The sequence below is a fragment of the Leptonychotes weddellii genome, chromosome 6 (genome assembly GCF_054177405.1).
Source record: "Leptonychotes weddellii isolate Sample4059 chromosome 6, ASM5417740v2, whole genome shotgun sequence".
Classification (NCBI taxonomy): domain Eukaryota; kingdom Metazoa; phylum Chordata; class Mammalia; order Carnivora; family Phocidae; genus Leptonychotes; species Leptonychotes weddellii.
This window is the reverse complement of record NC_138374.1, coordinates 55,813,464-55,834,877: the sequence shown is the minus strand read 5'-3', so window position 1 is coordinate 55,834,877 and position 21,414 is coordinate 55,813,464. Positions and strand designations below refer to the sequence as shown.

The following is a 21,414-nucleotide window of genomic DNA, read 5'->3' as shown; positions in this document are numbered from 1 at the left end:
TAACTGTTATCAGGTCCTGTGCCTATACTAAATACATTTAAGTGCATAAATGTTGCCCTCATTCAGGCAAAAAGTTAACCACAAATCTCATTAGGTTAGTAATATACAATTTACATATAATTTTAAAACTGTGAGCAGGCCTCAGATGACTGGTGATCCTCAGATGACTGAGTGACCTTAGTTTAGTGAGTATCACGGCAGGTTTGCTGTGATTTTAGTAGGATTTCCAGTGGGCCTCACTATAGACTGAATGGGTGGAAATTTGACCATTCTGCTGGAGGATCCTTTTTTTTTTTTTTTTAAAGATTTATTTATTTATTTGACAGAGAGAGAGATAGCGAGAGCAGGAACACAAGCAGGGGGAGTGGGAAAGCGAGAAGCAGGCTTCCTGCTGGGCAGGGAGCCCGATGTGGGACTCGATTCCAGGACCCTGGGATCATGACCTGAGCCGAAGGCAGACGCTTAACGACTGAGCCACCCAGGCGCCCCTGCTGGAGGATCCTTAACAGTATCTGTTGCTCTTTTCTCTGGGGACCTTCACTTTCCCTGAGAAGACAATTCTCTAATCATTTCCCTAGGGGTTTTGGCTAGCAATATTCAAAGTGCAGAATGAAGAAAAAGGAGCTGAAGGAAAATAAAAAAGTTGTGGCACTTAGTAAAAGGATTATCATGTAGTCCTATCCTGTCACACCAGAAATATTGATGCAAGTGTCCTGCTAAAGCCAAAACCTTTGGTGCTCAGATTCTCGAGAGAATGTATCCCCCCATTTCCCATAAGGTAAGAAGGGTTGGCTGCCTGGCTGAGAATATGGGGAAGGTCCTGAGAGGCTACTTCTCTTCATATCACCTGTCAATTACCCCTCCATTTTCAGCCCCATCAATTACTTCTACTATGCAAAGCATACGGTACTCCAATTTTTGAAACTTTCTGGGATCTGCCAGCTTCTCTGCTGACATTTATGTTTCAGTTTTCTTGAATCTCATTAAGTGGGTCACTGCTTCTCATCCATTCTACATTCTAAAACTTTATTAATATCTTATTACTGTTATCGCCTGTTCTCTCTGTCCTTTTTAACTTTTTATTGTTATTTTGGTGCAATTTTGGAGGAATGAAGATAAACATGTGTTCCACCAGGTATATTTATCCAAGTCTCACTTAGATTATTTAAACACAATAAATGACAAACTCCTAGTCTCTTTCCCATCACTTCATTCTGCTGCTACAGTAATCTACCTAAAATAGGTAAGTGTTCAATCCACGTTGTGATTCAATGACTTTCCATTCTGTACAAGAGGAAATGTCCAAAATCTTTATTGTAACACAAAACTATTTATGGTCTGCTCTATGCTTGCTCTTCCTTACTTCATTTTCTGCCACTCCACCACAATTACTATAAATTATGCTCCAGCTTGGCATAAATTCTTGGGATTTCCCAATCTGAACCTCTTTTCTCACAAAATGACTTCTATACCCTTTTCCAATCAGAAAATGTCAATTCAGTATTTAAAATCACATCAAGGATCATTCTCTGTGTAGCTTTTTCTTAGCTCCCTTGCCAAGCTAGTTACAGCTTTCCCACTTCTCCCATTTTTATCAACGTTTATTGTATCATTGATTGGTTCATTTTCCACCTGCATATCTGTCTCTCTCCTTACTCTCTGGACTTCCTGACCAAAAGTTTTCAGTTTACTCTTGGTTATATCTGCAAGGCCTTAAATTATCTGATCAGGAATAAAGTGAAATGAGTATTATTGGGGCACCTAGGTGGCTCAGTCGATTGAGCATCAGACTCTTGATTTCGGCTTAGGTCATGATCTCAGGGTCATGAGATTGAGCCCCAAGCTGGGCCCTGTGTTCAGAGTGGAGTCTGCTTGAGATTTTCTCTCTCCCTCTGCCCCTCCCCTCCCCCACTTTCTCACGTGCTCTCTTTAGCTCAAATAAATAAAATCTTTACCAAAAAAAGTGAAATGAGTATTAAGTTGTTTTCCTTCGAAGACTTTTCCTGAAACTAAGCTGACTGAAAAATACAAATGCTATTCCCGTGATTTTTCTCAGTAAGTTTCAATAACTGGTAGGGAATATATGTTCTACTATAGAAGAAAAAGCATTATCGTGGAGATAGGAGTTTGGGGTTCCATTTCCAGTTGTGCTAACTAAATTGAAAATAAATGTAAACAAATCAGCTAACATAATAACCCTAGATCTTCCTTTTTCTTGCTGGAAAAGGGAGGACATTAAACTGAATAATGATAATTAACACCATAACAAAAGACTTTTATAAAGTGTTTTACATATGATACGTGCTCGTATAGTAAAGAATTAACCTAATCCAAAGAGGAGTCTGCCCTCTGCCCTGGGCTACTGGGAGGGGATCTTTAGGCCTCTGGAATGTCCTGCCTAATAGGCATGTCTATTTGCCTAGAGGCTTTGGCCAATGGACAGTCTAACCGTCTGATTTATGATGGGAGCTCTGGGCCACACAGTATCAGCTGTAACCTCCACAGAAGTGATAACTATAAAGGTATGAGTCTGACCCCCTGGGAGTGGCTAAAGACTAAAGGTCAGTCATGTGGACAGTATGTGATCAAGTCCCAATAAAAACAATGAACACAAAAGGCTTGATGGAGTTTTCCTGGTTGGCATTAATCTGCACAGTGTCACACTATGGCTGGAAAGAGGTAATACTGTTTTAATTTTTTTTTTTTTTTTTAAGATTTTATTTATTTGACAGAGAGAGACACGGTGAGAGAGGGAACACAAGCAGGGGGAGCGGGAGAGGGAGAAGCAGGATTCCGGCGGAGCAGGGAGCCCGATGCGGGGCTCCATCCCAGGACCCTGGGATCATGACCTGAGCCGAAGGCAGACGCCCAACGACTGAGCCACCCAGGCGCCCCAAGAGGTAATTCTGTTGATGACTCAATAGGAGAAGATGACCAGGAGTTTCATGTTTGAACCCCTACTGGACTTTGTATCATAGGACTCTTCCCTTGACTGATTTAAATTTGTATCCTTTCTCTGTAACAAACTGTGGGTATGAGTATAGCAGTTTTCAGTCAGCTCTGTGAATCTTTCTGGCAAATTATCAAACCTGAGGGTGGTTTTTGGAAACCCCTGAACTTAACAATGGTGTCAGAAATGAGGGAAGTCTTGTAGAGACTGTTCTCTCAAATTGTACAGATGGCCAAACTCACTGCAGCTGGTATCAGCAAGATAAATGCTAACCAACTGAATGGTGTGGTTTGGGAAGAAAAAGAATGACAGGGTAGAAGATGACAAACCCTTTATTTCTGTATGGCCACAGGGCCGATCCACGGTATGGAACTATAACTGTACTGTGATCAGTTACTAGAAATACAACTTACCAATGGAATTTAGAAATGGTGGATCCAAGTCCTAAGGGGTTAGCTCACTAGATATATAAAGAAATGCAAAATTTTAAAAATGAACTAACTATACAATTTCTTAATTATTGTTATCTCTAAGAGCTAAAGAGAAAAAGTAAGGGAGAGTGATGGGGCAGAGCCTGCTGCTGAGCCAAGCCTGGGTTTTGGCGAGATCCAGTGAAAGCCACTAGTCACAGATCTGCTTCTGTAGGGGGAGGTTTTACTGAAATAACAGATAATAAAGATTTTAAGAGAACAGGGAAAGAGAAAGGCAAGAGTCAAGAGACTCATCCCTGCTGAATGAGAATCTTTCAATGGCTGTTAAAAAATGGGATGACTGGGGCGCCTGGGTGGCTCAGTCGTTAAGTGTCTGCCTTCAGCTCAGGTCATGATCCCAGGGTCCTGGGATTGAGTCCCACATCCGGCTTCCTGCTCAGCGGGAAGCCTGCTTCTCCCTCTCCCACTCCCTCTGCTTGTGTTCCCTTTCTCGCTGTCTTTCTCTCAAATAAATAAAATCTTAAAAAAAAAAAAAAGAAATGGGATGATTGAAGTGGACATTGATGGATATCAAAACAAAGATCTTACTGCAGCACTCTTAAAGTTTGGGAGAACTGAGAGGAGGAACTGCTAGGTTCCCCAACATTAATGAGCCCTAAATAAATCTGCTTTATTCACTCTAAGTTTGAGATAACCTTAAGAACCAGGAAAGGGGAAGATGAGTATGAGGAACTTCAAGTTTTCTGAGCTAATGTTTCCACAATCTAAACAAGATTACAGATGAGAATGCCTGAGTCCCCTGGCCAAACCCCAGCTGGGGTCCAAAGATCAGGGGCACATTAAATGGGTAAAATAGGACAGAAAAAAGATGTTTCTGGGATTCCTTGCTATGGGAGCCCCAGGTACCAATGATATAAATCTACTGGTGAAATCCTATTGGAGGCTACAGTTAGATTAACAGGATATAGAAATGTAAAGTTTAATATGATTAAGTAAAACATTTAGATGACAATGAGAGTGTTTGAACAGACTTTATGTAAAGTAGTTGCATCTCCTTTACCTGAAAGTATTACAAAGATTATTTATTATGCCTGACTGGGGAAGGTTTCTCCTACTTAGCAGAAGGCTTATAAAGCCATTTTAAGGGCAACAGTGACTGGACAGGTTAAGTGGGAACCAACAAGAATGCTCTAAACTACACAAGTTAATTTCAAATAGTATAGTAAGGAAGCTAGACAAATTCTTTGTACAACAGCCCTGTGAACAGGACTCTCAAGTGCCAGTATTCTTCAACTCTTATTTTTCAGGCTATATCTACTATAAAGGATACCACTGGGAAAGAATCTCTGGGTACTGGTCCTATTGGACTAATGGACCATGTGGTATATAACTTCTGGCAAACTGATCACTAAATAACTTGACCAAATGCTTAAAAACAGGGTCCCTGTTGATAATACAAAAAACATAGCAGTGGCATGTCCAACATGCCACAGTATACTATGCACAAATTCACATCATCCATTTTTGTGGGTTTTTTGTCCATCCTGAGACAAGGAGCAAGACCTATGGGAGGCTTTATGGCACACTCTAAATTACATCTAGGTGTAATTACTCATCTAATCCTAGTACAGGGACCCAACATTTTAGAGTAAAAAAGATGTATCCCAACTGTACTCTATTAGTACACAGTGATAATAAAATGCATGGTGGATTAAACAACACAGGCACACAAAACAGAAAAGGACTTTAGAGGATATTGGTACTGGTCTAGTCATTGTAGGACAAGATGAATTTGCTTTTAATGAGGAGTGGCATTCAGAAGAAGAAGACGTACTAACAAGAATAAGCAGATTAGAGGGAGTTCTCCTCCAGGAGGAAAAAGCAAGGGATGAGAATCAGCCTATGAAGATAATGGGGTTGCAGTGAAATGGGTCAGGCAGACTCAAGAAACATTCCCAACATCAAGAAAGAACTATACTCTGACCCATAAGCGCCTCTGGACTGTTTTTTTTGTTTGTTTTTTTTTTAAAGATTTTATTTATTTTGACAGAGAGAGACAGTGAGAGACAGGACACAAGCAGGGGGAGTGGGAGAGCGAGAAGCAGGCTTCCCGCGGAGCAGAGAGCCTGATGCGGGGGGCTTGATTCCAGGACCCTGGGATCATGACCTGAGCCGAAGGCAGACACTTAATGACTGAGCCACCCAGGTGCCCCTGGACAGTTTTAATACAGAGGCTCAATTAGCCATAGGACAAAGGTCTTCCGTCTTAGATGCTAAGGCTCAAGGGGCACACCTAAGGGGATCTTATGGACCTCCAAACCTATGGAAGTTCTTCTGGAGCACCTGTAATATACATCGATGAACTATGTATGACTGCCCTTACCCCCACGACTGATCAAAATAAAACACACCCTGCGGTATAACCTAATAGAGGCAGGTACTATTCTGAATACTTCATGTGTCCTCCCTGTAGGAGATAGGTGGGTCCTACAATATACAACACATAATGGGAACCAGTCTTAGTACAAGCTTGTGAACTGAGACAGGGTGAGTTGCTTTATTCAAAACTGACTTGGGGGCGCCTGGGTGGCTCAGTCGTTAAGTGTCTGCCTTCGGCTCAGGTCATGATCCCGGGGTCCTGGGATCGAGGCCCGCATCGGGCTCCCTGCTTCTCCCTCTCCCACTCCCCCGGCTTGTGTTCCCTCTCTCGCTATCTCTCTCTCCGTCAAATAAATAAATTTAAAAAATCTTTAAAAAAAAAAAAAAACACTGACTTGGAACCCAGAAATAGCAGAAAAGGGCCAACTGTAACTCATACAATTGTATATGGGTAAGAGTTAATTCTGTTGAGGAGGCAAATTCCTCTGCAATTCTGACTAATCTGTTCTTTAATGAAACTGAAATGTATTATGAACATACAGCAATTGTAACCAACATGTAACAATGACATTGTTGGTAAGATTCACAACTTATAAAAAAAAAAAATCTAAAAATAATACTGGTGATAATCAAATGTATCAGGAGATTGAGTTAAAGCCTTCTGAGAATACAATGCTGATAGAAAAAGAATGGCCTGAGAAAAAACTACATTTAGCTAGCCATCAGTTAATTTCTATGCTAAATAAGTTTATCAAGTTATAAGTTTATCATAAATTACAAATAGCAGTAAATCATGGGAGTAAATGAGTAATAAAATTAGTACAAGAATATGAAAATGTATGAAATGGCTCTATAAGTCAGATTAACTATTTACTTATATCTCTTCCTACTCCACACTAGCTCCTCCAAATGTTGGGCATATTGATAATGTTGCTATTGCTATGACCATCATATAAATGCTATATGAAGTATAGATAGCCAGACAAATATGACTGTTTTGCTGTAGGAGAGTACAGGACAAAGGCAAGGGGGTGGCCCATATAGTGAAGAAGCATCTCTACCCAAGAGATCTGGCCTAGATGTCAGTTACTAAGACGTGATCTCTAGGCCTTTGGAATGTCCTGCTTGATAAGAGTCTTTGTTTGCCTGAGGACTCTGGCCACTGAACAGTCTAATAATGTGATTTATGATGGGGACTTCGGGCATTTCAGTATCATCAATTACAACTTCTAGAGGAAGTGATAACTATAGGTATTAGTCCGATGTCCAGGAGGAAATAGAGACTACAGCTCAGGTATGTAGACAGTATGTAAACTGAGCTCCAACAAAAACTGTGGACAGCAAAGACTTGGGTGAGCTTCTCTGATTGTTAAAAACTCTGTGTAGTGTTGCACATTGTGGCTGGAAAGACAGAATGATGTCCATGACTTCATAGTCCATGTTGTGGACCCCTCCTATACTCTGTGCCCTATGCATCTCTTCCATTGGCCGATTTTAATCTTCATCCTTTCTCTGCAATAAACTGTAGACATTAGCATCCCAGTTTTCAATGAGTTCTAGGAGTCCTTCTAGTGACTTATCAAGCCTGCTAATGGGTTAGGGAAACCCTCAAACTTACAAATGATGTAACAGAAGTTGGTTTTCTGGGGATTCCCCTAAAACTGTACAGTTGGCAAAACTCACTGCAGTGCTATACTAAGGCTTTTATTTATATACTTTGCTGTTTAACCTTCACAATTACTTTATATGGTAGGTACTACTATTATGAAGACAGAGAGACAGAGAATAAATAACTCAAGTTCATCCTGATATTAACCACAAATGGCACAGTATGAATTTGAAGGAGGAAATCCAACATCAAGACTTATGTTCTTAATATATCACACTGCATTCCTAGATAACTAAGGTTCTCTTTTTCAATAAATACATTGTCTAAATCTATGACTAGAACATCTCTAAGGTCACATCAAGCCATGTAAATCTATAAACAAATAGTAATTCAGATGGAGTTAAGAACAAACCTTAAATAAAGCTTCATTATATTTATTTTGTTGTTTGAATTGTTATTTTTATTAGAAAGGGTTTTTTTTTTTTTTTTTAAGATTTCTTTATTTTAGAGAGCGAGCAATTGAGAGAGAGCATGAGCAGGAGGGGCAGAGGGAGAGGAAGAGAGAATCTCAAGCAGACTCAGCATGGAGTCCGACGTGGGGCTTGATCTCATGACCAGGAAATCTAGTCAGAAACCAAGAGTTGGCCACTTAACTGACTGTGCCATCTAGGCGCCCCAGAAAGTTTTAATTCTTTGTACTATTAAGGATATTAAAAATGCTGGGGCGCCTGGGTGGCTCAGATGGTTAAGCGTCTGCCTTCGGCTCAGGTCATGATCCCAGGGTCCTGGGATCGAGTCCCACGTCTGGCTCCCTGCTCGGCGGGAAGCCTGCTTCTCCCTCTCCCACTCCCCCTGCTTGTGTTCCCTCTCTCGCTGTGTCTCTCTCTGTCAAATAAATAAATAAAATCTTTAAAAAAAAAAAAAAAAAAAAAAAAAAAGGATATTAAAAATGCTGTATTAACAAAACTTAAAAAGTAGCTGTCAAAGTATATTAACAGAAGACAAATCTAAAAGAATTCATTTGAAGAAAATCATTTCCAAAATAAAAACTACATGATAAAGTCATTATAATAAATTTCTAATTTCTTGGGAAATAATAACTGTTTCTATTGAAAAGACAAATTAGGGGCGCCTGGGTGGCTCAGTCGTTAAATGTCTCCCTTCGGCTCAGTTATGATCCCAGGGTCCTGGGATATAGCCCCGCATTAGGCTCCCTGCTCCACGGGAAGCCTGCTTCTCCCTCTCCTACTCCCCCTACTTGTGTTCCTTCTCTTGCTGTGTCTCTCTCTGTCAAATAAATAAATATATTTTAAAAAATAATAATAAAAAAATGAAAAGACAAATTTTAAGTCAGGCATAATCCCATCTTCCTAAAAAATGATTTTAATTAGTTGGTAATACTTTCTAAGTATAGAATTTTGACACCACTATAATCAAGATTATTTTTACTTGAATTTTATTTGTCCATGCTTCTCTAAAGTATTCATAATTATAATTTTTAAAAACTGCATAATATCTGATTAATTTAACAATATTCATGAATTGTGATAGGACTATAATGAACATCTTTCTGCATATAACATTTTGCCTTTCTTTTTTGTATCTGTAGACCTAGCACACTGTCTTGCTCACATAAGGTGTCTGATAAACATTAGCTGAACTGAATTTAATTTTTACTTTTTAAAAATTGTTTTGTAAAAATAATTTCCTGAGAGAAGAATTAATGAATCAAGAGGATGAACCTCTTTATGGTCCTTACAACAAAATATTTTCCCCCAAAATAATATCATTTATGACCCACAAGAAAAGGATAGATGTGCTCATTCATTGCAGTCTGTCAGTATTAGCTTTTATCATTTAAAAAGTTTGATACTTTACTACACATAATTTGATCTCATAAAGTGTTTTACTTTGCAGGGAAATAATAACCTTGAAGGTATGGTGTCTTTACTAATGCTTCATTATTTACCAAAGAACTGTAAAACAAATAATTCTAACTCTGCAAACTCAATTATCAACATATAAAAACCCTTCAAATGAATTTATTTCAAAGTTCAGTTCACAGTAGGAATGTGGCATGGGTTCACATTTCAGTAAAATTTGGCTGAGGTCGTAATCTAAAAACAAAGTTCGGCAATGAAACAGCCAGATATAAAGGTATTTTGTCCCAAAGAACAGTGAAGTCTATTCTAATTATTTTTTCATTTTTTAAGTTAATTTATTTAAGCAATCTCTACACTCAATGTTGGTCTTGAGCTCATCACCCCAGATCAAGAGCCACATGCTCTATCAACTAAGCCAGCCAGGTGCCCCAAGGAATATCATTTATTTACCAATATATATATATATGTACAGTGCTTACCATGGTATCTGGCACAGGGTAGGCACTCAAGTTTTGTCAAACAATTCTACTATTCTAATTTGAGAGGGTTTCTTTCAGAACAGAGAACAACTAAAAAGTACTTTCACTAGGCAAATAATCTAAAGGCAATATATTGATAAACATTTACATATTTATAATCTGATCACAATTCCTGATCAAACCAGAATAATCTATCTAATGAAGTTGAAAAGTTGCACTGGGAAGAAGTAGAAGTCTGAGTTTCCTAAAACTCACTCCAGAAAATTAGATAAATTATTACAGATTAGAATACTTAGCTGGCAATAAAGTTATAAGTTCTTTCCTTCTGCATTTTAAAAATAACCCATTTTGGGTAATTTTACATCCCCTCCTCTCCTCCATGACAGTAAGATCTCATATTTGTATTTGATTAGAATGAGGGCATCTATTATAAGCATTTTTATTATTTGTCTTTAACTACCTGCCATGTTTAAAATTGCTAACTTACATATTTTTAGCACAACTGGCTGATTATGCTTTCCTGTCATTTGATCTTAGTGTAAAGTAACAGCCAGAAAACTTGCTGTAATTCCCAATAACATTCTTTCTCACTAGCTGGGGGTAGATAGAATAAATTCATCACTTTAAAATTTATTCACTTTAAAATTTATTCACTGTCTAAGATAGATAAAGCACTGTGCTAGACTTCTAGGAACGATTCAAAGATGACTAAGACATGATTCCTGTCCTCAGGGAACTTACAATCTAGTAGGGAAAGACAGACATGCAAACAAATAGGTATAATACAAAGCAGAGGTGCCAGTTGTTAAAACAGAGGTACAAACAAAGTTCTACAGGAACACAGGATGGTGAGATTAATTCTGGTTGGGGTGATCTGGAAGGCTGAGCCTGCAGAAAAGTAGTAGAAAACTCTGCCCCTTAGAAAATGCAGCAGTGTTACAGCCCAGCTGGGTTAGGGTCGAAGCCCCACTCCCCACAGAAGGTTTTCCTAAAGGAGATGGAGCCAGGGCCCTAATCCAGTTAGGTAGGTTATTCGTTGATTTCAATTATGAATGCCAACACTTTCTTTCCCTGGTGCAAATAAATGTGATTTAATGAGTATTTTACTTTACTTAAAAAAATGAAATTTAACAATGTATCAAGTAACTTACATAAAAATGTAAGACACCTTGGCTTTCATCATCAGAATAGCCTCAGGTGGTACCCTGATCATACAGGACGAAACCAAAAAAAAAAAAAAAAAAAAGACACCACTTCAGCATGTTACATAGGTGGTGCTCCAATGTATGTTTTGCTACTGATACACTGGGAAGAAAGATGAAAAGACAATTCCAGAGAACTGGGTATTATACTATCCCATATTTTGTTGAAGTTTTAATTTTTAAATTTTTAAAATAAACTTTAGAAAAGGTTAATGAGACTACAGGATTTTTTTTGTTATGTCATGATTTCAAGAACCAGCAGGTACACTGCCAGTTTCTACTGATTTCTTAGAATAAGTAGACAATATAACCAATATGTAATATTTAACAGGTACCACACGAGGGGTGAAACAACTAGAAAGAGGATAATACAAACATATGTTTAAGTACAAAAGAACATGAAAGCAAGTATCATGTACACAGAATTAGAAACATTAAATTTGTAGAGAATTAAAAAATACTAGTTTTTGCTGTTTAATTCTCCCCCGCCACTGTGTTTAATTCTATTGCCATCTCATATGTAACTCTAAACTTTCTCAAATTTGTAGATATAGTATTTTATTCTGCTATATGAATTTAAAAATTCTGAATTTCATAACAACTGCTTGTAGATATCGTTAAATAAGCCTCATTTTAATGAGCAGTAGGGAAAAAATACAATCTCAGCTATGTGTACTAAACATAAATGTTTGTAGAAGTCTTATGAAACTTAAAAATGATTATTTTCTAAAGTATACCAAGCATTGTCATTTCAATTATTTGTTCCATTAATTTTTACAACATCCTAATACAAAGAAAGAAAGGAAACAGGAAGAAAGGAAGGAAAACACATCCTGATTGTCTGAATTAAGGAAGATATCTCATTATATAGATGTCCTTTAAATATAAACAAACAGTTCAAAAAGTTTTGCTATCATAAAATTAGCTGAGCAAACCATGAGGCAAATACAGAAGGGTTACGGTATCTCTAATGATATAAATAAAGCTTATAACAAATATTAGAAAAACACAAAATCCTAATAATAAGTAATAGAAAAAAGACAATCACAAAAATACAAGTTGCTAATATGAATATTCATCCCATTAAAGAAATGCAAATTAAAACAATGAAATAGTATTTTAAGATATCAAATTAGCAGATATAAAAATTACAACATTCACTTTTGTACTCAAGTTGTAAAAATCCTTTTTTAAATGTCTGGGTTTTAAAAACAAGACAGTCTGAAAATACGTAATCAATGTTTGCGGGGGTGGGAGTGAGGTGGGGGATTAGGATTAGGGATGAAAGCACTCACACACTGACGGGGGCAATGGCAGTAAGTATTTGTGGAGAGTATCAGATTTTTATATATTTTTTTCAAGTTCATACCCTCTGACCAGTAATTCTACTATGAATCTAAATTTTTAAAATAATGAGAGATGCCAAGATTTACATATTTATCACAATAATATTTATCGGTTATTTATAATCATGAAAGAATTAGGAACAATACCAAACATTAGGGAAATGGATCATTATAGGATGAAATATTATTTAGCCATTAAAAACTGTTAAAATTATTACTTGTGAGGAGGAATGAATATGTTGAAATATCAAGTAAAAAAAGCAGGATCTACAATTTTAATGCAGTCTTAGCTAAAACTATTATTAGAAAGCAGAGATTTTATATCCTGCTGCTTATTTATTAGTTCTAATACATGGGAAGGCACATAAAATCTTTAGGGTTTTCTATATATAAGATCATATCGTCTGCAAACAGAAATAACTTTACTTCTTCCTCTCAAATTTAGATGCCTTTTTTTTCTTTTTCTTGTCTACCTGCTCTGGCTAGAACTTCCAATACTATGTTGACCAGAAAAGTGCCCTCTTGGTCTTATTCCCTATCTTAGAGGAAAAAGCTTGCAGTCTTTCACAATTGAGTATGACATCAGCTAAGCAAAAGGATATAAAATCAACACATAAAAATCAGTTGTGTTTCTACATTCTAGTAATGAACAATCTGAAAATGAAATTATCAAATTGATTCCATTTACAATAGCATCAAAAAGAGTAAATTCCTTAAAAATTGACCAAGTAAGTGACATAATTGTACACTGAAAACTACACAACACTGCTAAAAAAATTTAAAGAAAACATAAATAAATGGAAAGACATCTTGTGGTCATGAACTGAAAGGCTTAAGACGTCAATACTACCCAAAGTAATCTACAGATTCAATGCAACCTCTATCAAAATCCCAAAGTTTCAGGCTGAAGTAGAAGTATCCATCCTGAAACTCATATGGAATTCCAAGGGACACTGAATGGCCAAAACAGTCTTGAAAAAGAATAAAGTTGGAGTATGCACATTTTCTGATTTCAAAACTTACTACACAAAGCTACATGGGGTGCCTGGGTGGCTCAGTCATAGTTGAGCGGCTGACTTATGATTTCGGCTCAGGTCATGATATTGAGCCCTCCATCGGGCTCTGTGCTAAGTGAGGAGACGGCTTGGGATTCTCTCTCCCCTTCTCCTTCTGCACCTCCCCCCCAACTCACATGCACTCTCTCTCTTTATCTCTCAAATAAAATTTTACTACAAAGCCACGGTAATCAAAATAGTGTGGTACAGGCATAAACACAGACATACAGACTGATGGAATAGAGAACCCAGAAATAAACACTTGAATAAATGGTCAAATAATTTTTGCACAAGGTGCCAAGACCATTCAAAAGAAAAAGGAAAGTCTTTTCAACAAATGGTAATAGGAAAACTGGATATCAACAAGCAAATGAAAGAAGTTGAACACTCACCTAATACCATAAGCAAAAATTAGCTCAAAATACATTAAAGGCCTACATATAAAGCCTAAAACAAGAAAACTCCTAGAAGAAAACATACAATAAAAGCTTCATGATTTGGGGCGCCTGGGTGGCTCAATTGGTTAAGCGACTGCCTTCGGCTCAGGTCATGATCCTGGAGTCCCGGGATCGAGTCCCGCATCGGGCTCCCTGCTCAGCGGGGGGTCTGCTTCCCCCTCTGCCCTCTTCCCTCTCGTGCTCTCTGTCTCTCATTCTCTCTCTCTCTCAAATAAATAAATAATAATAAAAAAAAAATCTTTAAAAAAAAAAAAAAAGCTTCATGATTTGGATTTGGCAATAATTTCTTGGACATGACACCAAAAGCACGGGTAACCAAAAAAATAAACTGGACTTTATGAATATTAAAAAATTTTGTGCATCAAAAGACACTGTCAACAGAGTAAAAAGTCAACCACAGAATGGAAGAAAATGTTTGCATTCCATCTAATAAGGGATTAATATCCTGAATATACAGAGAACTCCTAGAACTAAGCAAATAAAAACAACCTGATTCAAAAATGGACAAAACTTGAATAGATATTTCTCCAAGGAAGATAAATAGCATATAAGCACAAGAAAAGATGCTCAATATCACTAATCACTAGGGAAACATAAATCAAAACCACAAGGAGGTACTACTACCTCACACCCATTAGGATGGCTATTATCAAAAACTAAAATGAACAAGTATTGCCAAGAATGTAAACTAGTACAGCTGCTGTGGAAAACAGTATGGCAGTTAATCCAAAGTTTTAAAAATACAATTACAAGATAGCAATTCCACTTCTTCAGCAATTCTCATAAGAATTGAAAGCATGGTCTCAATGAGATATATGTACACCTGTGTGCACAGCAGCATTATTCACAATAGCCATGAGGTGGAAGCAACATACGGGTCTCTTAACAGACAAAGGAATAAATAAAATGTGGTACATACATAATGAAATATTATTCAGCCTTATAAAGGAAGGAAATTCTCATACAGGCTACAACATAAAAATAAACTTCGCAGACATTAATGCTGAGTGAAATAAGCCAGTCACGAAAAGACAAATACCAGATGATTCCACTTCTATTGAGGTAGTTAGAGTAGTCAAAATCCTAGAGACAGAAAATAAAGTGGTAGTTGCCAGGAGTTGGGAAGAAGAAGGAATGGGGAGTTGCTGTTCAATGGGAATAGAGTTTCAGTTCTGCAAGATGGAATAAGTTCTGTAGATGGATGATTGTACAACAATGTGAATATACTCAGTGCCACTGAACTTTATACTTAAAAATGATTAAAGTGGAAAATTTTATGTTAAGCATATTTACCATATTTTTAAAAAATTCTTTAATTCTACGGTGGAAAAAAAAGCAGAGAAATACTGTATAAGAAAATATGTCAAAATATGTCATGCTTGGTGATGAAAATAGAATGATTCATGATTTTCTACTTTAAACCATTTAGCATTTCCAATTTTTTTAATGTGTACCTTTTTTGTGTAAGAAAAAATAAGCTGAATTTTAAAAAGAGGTTACATAATTAAATATTTTATGAGGTTAAAAGGTTTTCAGCAGAAATAAATTTCTAAAATAATGACAAAAATTATTATTAAACAATATTTTCTATTTTCTCCAAAATCAGTAATTTATGAATATATATAGGAATTCACCTTGATTTTAATAATTATCTCTAAGACAGGGCAAAGGTTTTCTAAAGTTCTGTTTATTCTTTAACTGTGATACTGAGGCATACTTTCTGGTATTGTTACTGCTTCCTGCTTTTGAGGCTTTTCATACAAAATTCACATATATGTCAAGTTTTAACCAATTTTTGAGTTAAATTTTATAAAATAAAAAAACATGTTAGTCATGGCTTTAAAATCTTCATTAACAATTCAATATATTCATCCAACAAATGTTTCTTAAAATCTATCATGGATAAAATTATCTTATTTTGCTAGAGCATTCAAAGTATCTTACCAAAACTATAGCTCAAAGATATCATCTTCCATCTTTTGATATTACACATATTTTCTTTTAAAAATATAATTAGTTCATTTCATTCTCTTTTTAACCACTTATATCCTCAGACTTTTAAAGGTCTAACTCACTAAAAGAGAAAATGTGTAAGTACTACAATTATTAACAAGAAAAACTATTCTTGTAAATAGTTAATTTATGTTGAAAAAAATCTGAAAGTACCTACTCTCATGGTATTTATACCAAATACCTGAAATAATGTTTTAATGGCTTTAAAAATATTTCTTTGATATCAGCATAAGAAAATTATTTCATTCAAACATATACTGCCCAATGGTTAAACAGATATGGCTTTCTTCCTAGTAGAATGATCTTATTTGGTATGTTTCTTTTTTTTCCCCAAGTTTGTTTGTTTGTTTGTTTAGTAATCTCCACACCTTACATGGGGCTTGAACTCACAACTCAGAGATCAAGAGTCGTGTGTTCTTCTGACTCAGCCAGCCAGACTTCCTTAGTATGTTTCTTTTACAAAACTCTTCAGACTAGCTGAGAATTTTGTGAAATCTGTATTTCTTAAATAGACATTTTCTAATATGAAGTAATTTTACCTATTACGTGAACATATAATTTCACATTAAATATCTATCATCCACAATGAATTCAATTTTTATTAAATTTAATAAACCAAGGAAAATTACATGCTATTGAATGCTTTATAAAAAGTATCCTCTTATTGGGGCGCCTGGGTGGCTCAGTTGGTTAAGTGACTGCCTTCGGCTCAGGTCATGATCCTGGAGTCCCGGGATCGAGTCCCGCATCGGGCTCCCTGCTCAGCGGAGAGTCTGCTTCTCCCTCTGACCCTCCTCCTTCTCCTGCTTTCTGTCTCTCATTCTCTCTCTCTCAAATAAAAAAAAAAAAAAAAAAAAAAAAAAATCTTAAAAAAAAAAGTATCCTCTTATTATCTACGTACAAAGTCTCAATCTCACAAAACTGTTCCACATTACACACAAACTAGTCAACTATTTGTTAGTAACCTTTAATCCAATTTATATGTTTCTCCTAACTGGATAGATTAAACTATTTCTAGGCTAAATATGCTAAAAGAGTACTAACAAAAAGGACACATAAAGTTGTTTAACAAAATAAAAGCCAAATTTTGATATTTCTGCCAGATACCTCAGAGCCTCTTCAGGAATAATCTATGATCACCAAGACAAATCTGAACTTACATTCAGTTCCTGTTCTTTTAAATCAAACAACTGAGAATGTTTAATGAAACAATTATAGATCTTACCAATGCAGGCCACTGAATTTGTTTGCCCTTTGATCCCTGAGTCTGGCTAGGGTCGATCCTTCTGGCCCAGATTAAGTGGTATTCCACCAAGAAAGTTGAAAAATCTTCATATACTTTAACCCACTCTCGTTTATCCCATTCAAGATCATCAAATTCCACATAAACCTATAGAAAAGAAAACGTAAAACTCCATGAGCAATGCAGAATGTGAGATATATATACATATATGTATTTTAAAAGATTTATTTATGTATTTTAGAAAGAGAGAGAGCTGGGGGGGAGAGCAGAGGGACAGGGAGGTCTCAAGGAGACTCTGAGCTGAGCGCAGAGCCCCATGCAGGGCTTGATTTCATAATGCTCAGATCGTGACCTGAGCCAAAACCAAGAGTTGGATGCTTAACCAACTATGCCACCCAAGAGGTCCCCAAGTAGGTTACTTTAAAATAAAGGCACAAAGTTGAATTAGAAAAAACATTATCAAATACATTATTTGAATTGACATTTCTCTTAAAATCATTATTTAACTAATTTTCTCATTAACCATATTAGAACTCCCTACTTGTTGTATATCAAGAAGATAAACCATACATTTATTAAGAAAAGCAAATTACACAATGTTAGTACAGACTGGCTGATATCTACTAAAGACATACTAAAGACTGTGGATACTGATGATTCTAGAAGGAAGGTTGGGAAATATTAAATATTTTAGGCTTTGCAAACTATATGATCTCTGTCATACCTGTTTACCTCTGATTTTATAGTACAAAAGCAGCCACAGATAATATGTAAACAAATGGGTTTGGCTTGGTTCCAATAAAACTTTACTTACAGAGACAGGTGGCAATTCAAGTATGGTTCAACATATAACAGTCAATCAGTACAATATACCATATATACCCTCCATATACCAGAATGGAAGAAAAAATACTACATGATCATCTTGCTTGACACAGAAAAAGCATTTGACACGCTCAACATTTTGCATGATAAACATATTCCAACTAGGAATAAAAGGAAGCTACTCCAACACAATGATGGTAATACTGAAAAACCCTCAACTAACAGCATACTCAATGGTGAAAGCCTGAAAGCTTTTCCTCTAAAACAGAAACAAGGATGTTAATATTTGGAAAACCGAAGCTGACTCTCTTACACCTGTTCATTCAACCCCTTCTCCCACTTTCATCCTTTTTCATTCACTACCTAAGATGCTCTCTTCATAGAGCTGTCTTCCCTAGTACATTATAAGTTTTGTTGGAGGCATTCTTGTTTTCTTCTTCCGCCCATCTTCTGCTCCCTTACATCTGAAGTGTTTCACTTTCCCCTCATTTAAATCCTGTTAGTTCTTCTGCCCTCACCGAAGTTCTTCCGGAATGTTTATAACCCCCACTTTCACTCAAACTTACCTTTGAACTCCTACAAGCAGTTATTTTTCATATAGTTTATGTAGTATATAATCAGATTCTGCCCTATATTCTTCAAATATAATGAGAATATTTTTGTATTATGGCTGCAAACTCACTGAGGGTAAAGCTGTTACAGTATCCAGTACAGTGCTGCATACATGCAAAGTACTTGGTAAATATTAAGTATCTCCTGACTCTTGAAATTGCTGACTTTTAAACATGGACACAAACTGGTATTATGTTTGGTTTTGAGGTCTTTCTGCTGTTGCTCATTAGGAAGCTAGTTAGATATACTTACCTGTTAGAATTGGGAAAGAAGAATACACTGTTCAAGGAGTTAACACCTATTCCTAGTTATCTATGCCAACTCAGAGCAGGAGCCCAAGTCAAGGAAGGAGCCAACAAAACTGTTGGCTTCTTCTAAAAATACATCCTAAGGGGTTGAGCTGAGGTCCACCTGATATTATGCAAAGTTTCAAACTATACCATTTTCTCTACCACTTGAAATCTTGTAAGAGTATGTAATCACTAAATTGTGGTGCAAATGGGCTTTTGAAAACTACAGAAAACTGAAGCAGAGCTATGCTCAGGAAAACCTGAGTGCTATCTTTGTTTTCCCTTCATGGACAATAATATGGTCTTACTGACAAAATATTTCAGTCAAGAACCTGAAGAGCCAAGGTTTTAAACATTTCCCTATCAGAAATGGCATTAATTCAATGTATATTCTTCCAGATGCAAAACCCTTGATAACAGAATTAAAGTTTTCAGCATGAAGTGAACTTTCTAAACTCATGGCTGATCTTGCAGGGACAGTGTCACTGACAGTTTTAGGAATCTACTAGGACCCTGGGGACAAAGAAATGAAATTCTTTTCCTTTGCTGTATAGCCAACTTACCTTCATATTATCAAAACAGTGAAGTGTTTGAATGTCAATAGTTAGATAGACAGACACTAAAATAAGCTAGCCTGTTATTGTTTCATGGATTCTGGCAAAAGACAGGAGTCTCCCAGGACTTTATTACTTACAGCCAAGTGAAAGTGTGTGGCTTGTGTTGACCCCTCATGCCTCCTAAGACCCACGGGAAGGATGCCCAGAGCCCGAAGAGGAATACCTATGCACTCAGACAGCTGTGTCACAGATCTGTGCTGGGAGAGGGTGGAGGGGCCCCCCTTTTATAATAAATAGAAGCAAGCCTGCTATTAGGAGGAAGTTATTACTTCATACTTCATTGGTGCTCACTGCAAACACAGCTCTGAGAAATGGCCCAGGTAAAGAGTGGTCAGGGTTTCCCATGCTTGGTATATCTCACAAGGACTTGCAGGGATGCTCAGTGTTCATGCTAGATTCTCTACACCAATAAAGGTAAGACTGTGTATCTTGGCTAACTGAATGAGTAACTAATCTACCCTTAGGGTGTATTGGTATGTATGTGGGGTGAGGTTTGGGGAGGCATAGTTTCTTTCCATCAATCTGCAAACCTACCAAAAACACTGTATATACTAACTCGGTTGTTTAGTTTTATGTTACTTTATACTGACTCCCACCTCGTTCACCTCTATTGGGTCCTTCAGCCTGCTTATTTCCTTCTTACTAACTAAAGATACGAGATCCTTGGGGGTAAGGATTAGTATGCCTTCATCTTTTTTTTTTTGCATCTCTGGTATCTGGCATGGTGCCTAACAAACTAAAGTGCTCAGCAAATATTTTAACGACCCAGCACCACGTAAAACATATAATGAGTATGAATAAATGACTAATTTGCAAAAAAAAGAAAAAGAAAGGAAAGAAAAGAAAAAAGGTCCTAAATGCAACATGAATACAGTTGTTTCATTTACTAATTAATCATTGCATTCATAATTATGTAGAAAAAAAGAAAAGGAAGATTTCACTCAGTAAACACTTCTGATTGCATATTAGAGCCTATCATTATGAACACTGGGAATTCAGAAATAAGAGATATACATCAAGAATTAATAGCTATGGATATTGTGGTGATTACCATAAGAGTGAATATGATCTGAGAAAAAGGCTCAGCAAAATAATCATTAAAAATAATTATTTCATAGTGAACATGTGGTAAATACTTTTTTTAGCCCAAGATACAAAACAGTGATTTTGATGAACTGGTCGCTAGATAATTAAAAGACTATCACATATCTCTTTTAATACATGTCTTCTACAACAGATCTCAACATGCACAAATTCTCTGTTCTATATATGTATAAAGCAGACACTGAAAGAAAAGCTGTTAGACTGTCAGAAGAACCACTAGCAAGATGAAGGAAGTATAAGCAGCAGTCATGTGATGCAGTTTCTGTTATGTGGTCCATTACAATTAACCTAACCTTGAAACCCTTCAAACACAGGGTGCCTAGGTGGTTCAATCAGTTAAGCATCTGACTTCAGCTCAGGTCATGATCTTGGGGTCCTGGGATAGAGTCCCACATCTGGCTCCTAAGTGCTCAGTGGAGAGTCTGCTTCTCCCTCTTCCTCTGCCTCTCCCTCCACCCTGTTCATGCTCTCTCAAATAAAAATAAAATCTTAAAAATAAAAAATAAAAAATAAACTCTTCAAACACAATTATCATCTATATGGAGAATGTCTCTTTTCTCCTACATAGCTTGATTGCTTGAAAATGGCAAATGGATTCTGGTCACTTGGACACCTACATTCAACTTACACATACCAAAATAATAGCATATTAAAGCTGAGAATTATTATTTTTATCTAAATTGTAATTTCAGCCCTGCCACTTTATTTTAGGACCTCTCAGTAAGCCACAATCTTTATCTGCAAATGTTATACAGTTAATTTGGGAAAGGTAATGTGGGAACAGTAAAAATATTAGCTATATAAAAATCTACTAATGTACCAATTTGAAAAAATATTTCAGATTACTATGATGGGCATTTTTGGAGCTAAAATTCATCAATAATTATCACAAAATTTTTAAAATTTTTTTTTTTTTTT

The 21,414-nt window shown here is 36.5% G+C and overlaps 1 protein-coding gene across 2 annotated transcripts in view; it reads right to left on the bottom strand.

Moving 5' to 3' along the window:
• The window catches only part of JMJD1C (jumonji domain containing 1C), a 325,593-nt gene that overhangs the window by 183,297 nt on the left and 120,882 nt on the right, over positions 1-21,414 (bottom strand). For both annotated transcript variants that reach the window (XM_081824178.1, XM_031029861.2), the window contains exon 2: positions 17,031-17,195. Coding sequence is in view for 1 of the 2 variants with exons in the window: in XM_031029861.2 (XP_030885721.1) it covers positions 17,031-17,195 (165 nt within the window). In the remaining variant the exon portion in view is untranslated. The remainder of the gene's footprint in view (positions 1-17,030; positions 17,196-21,414) is intronic.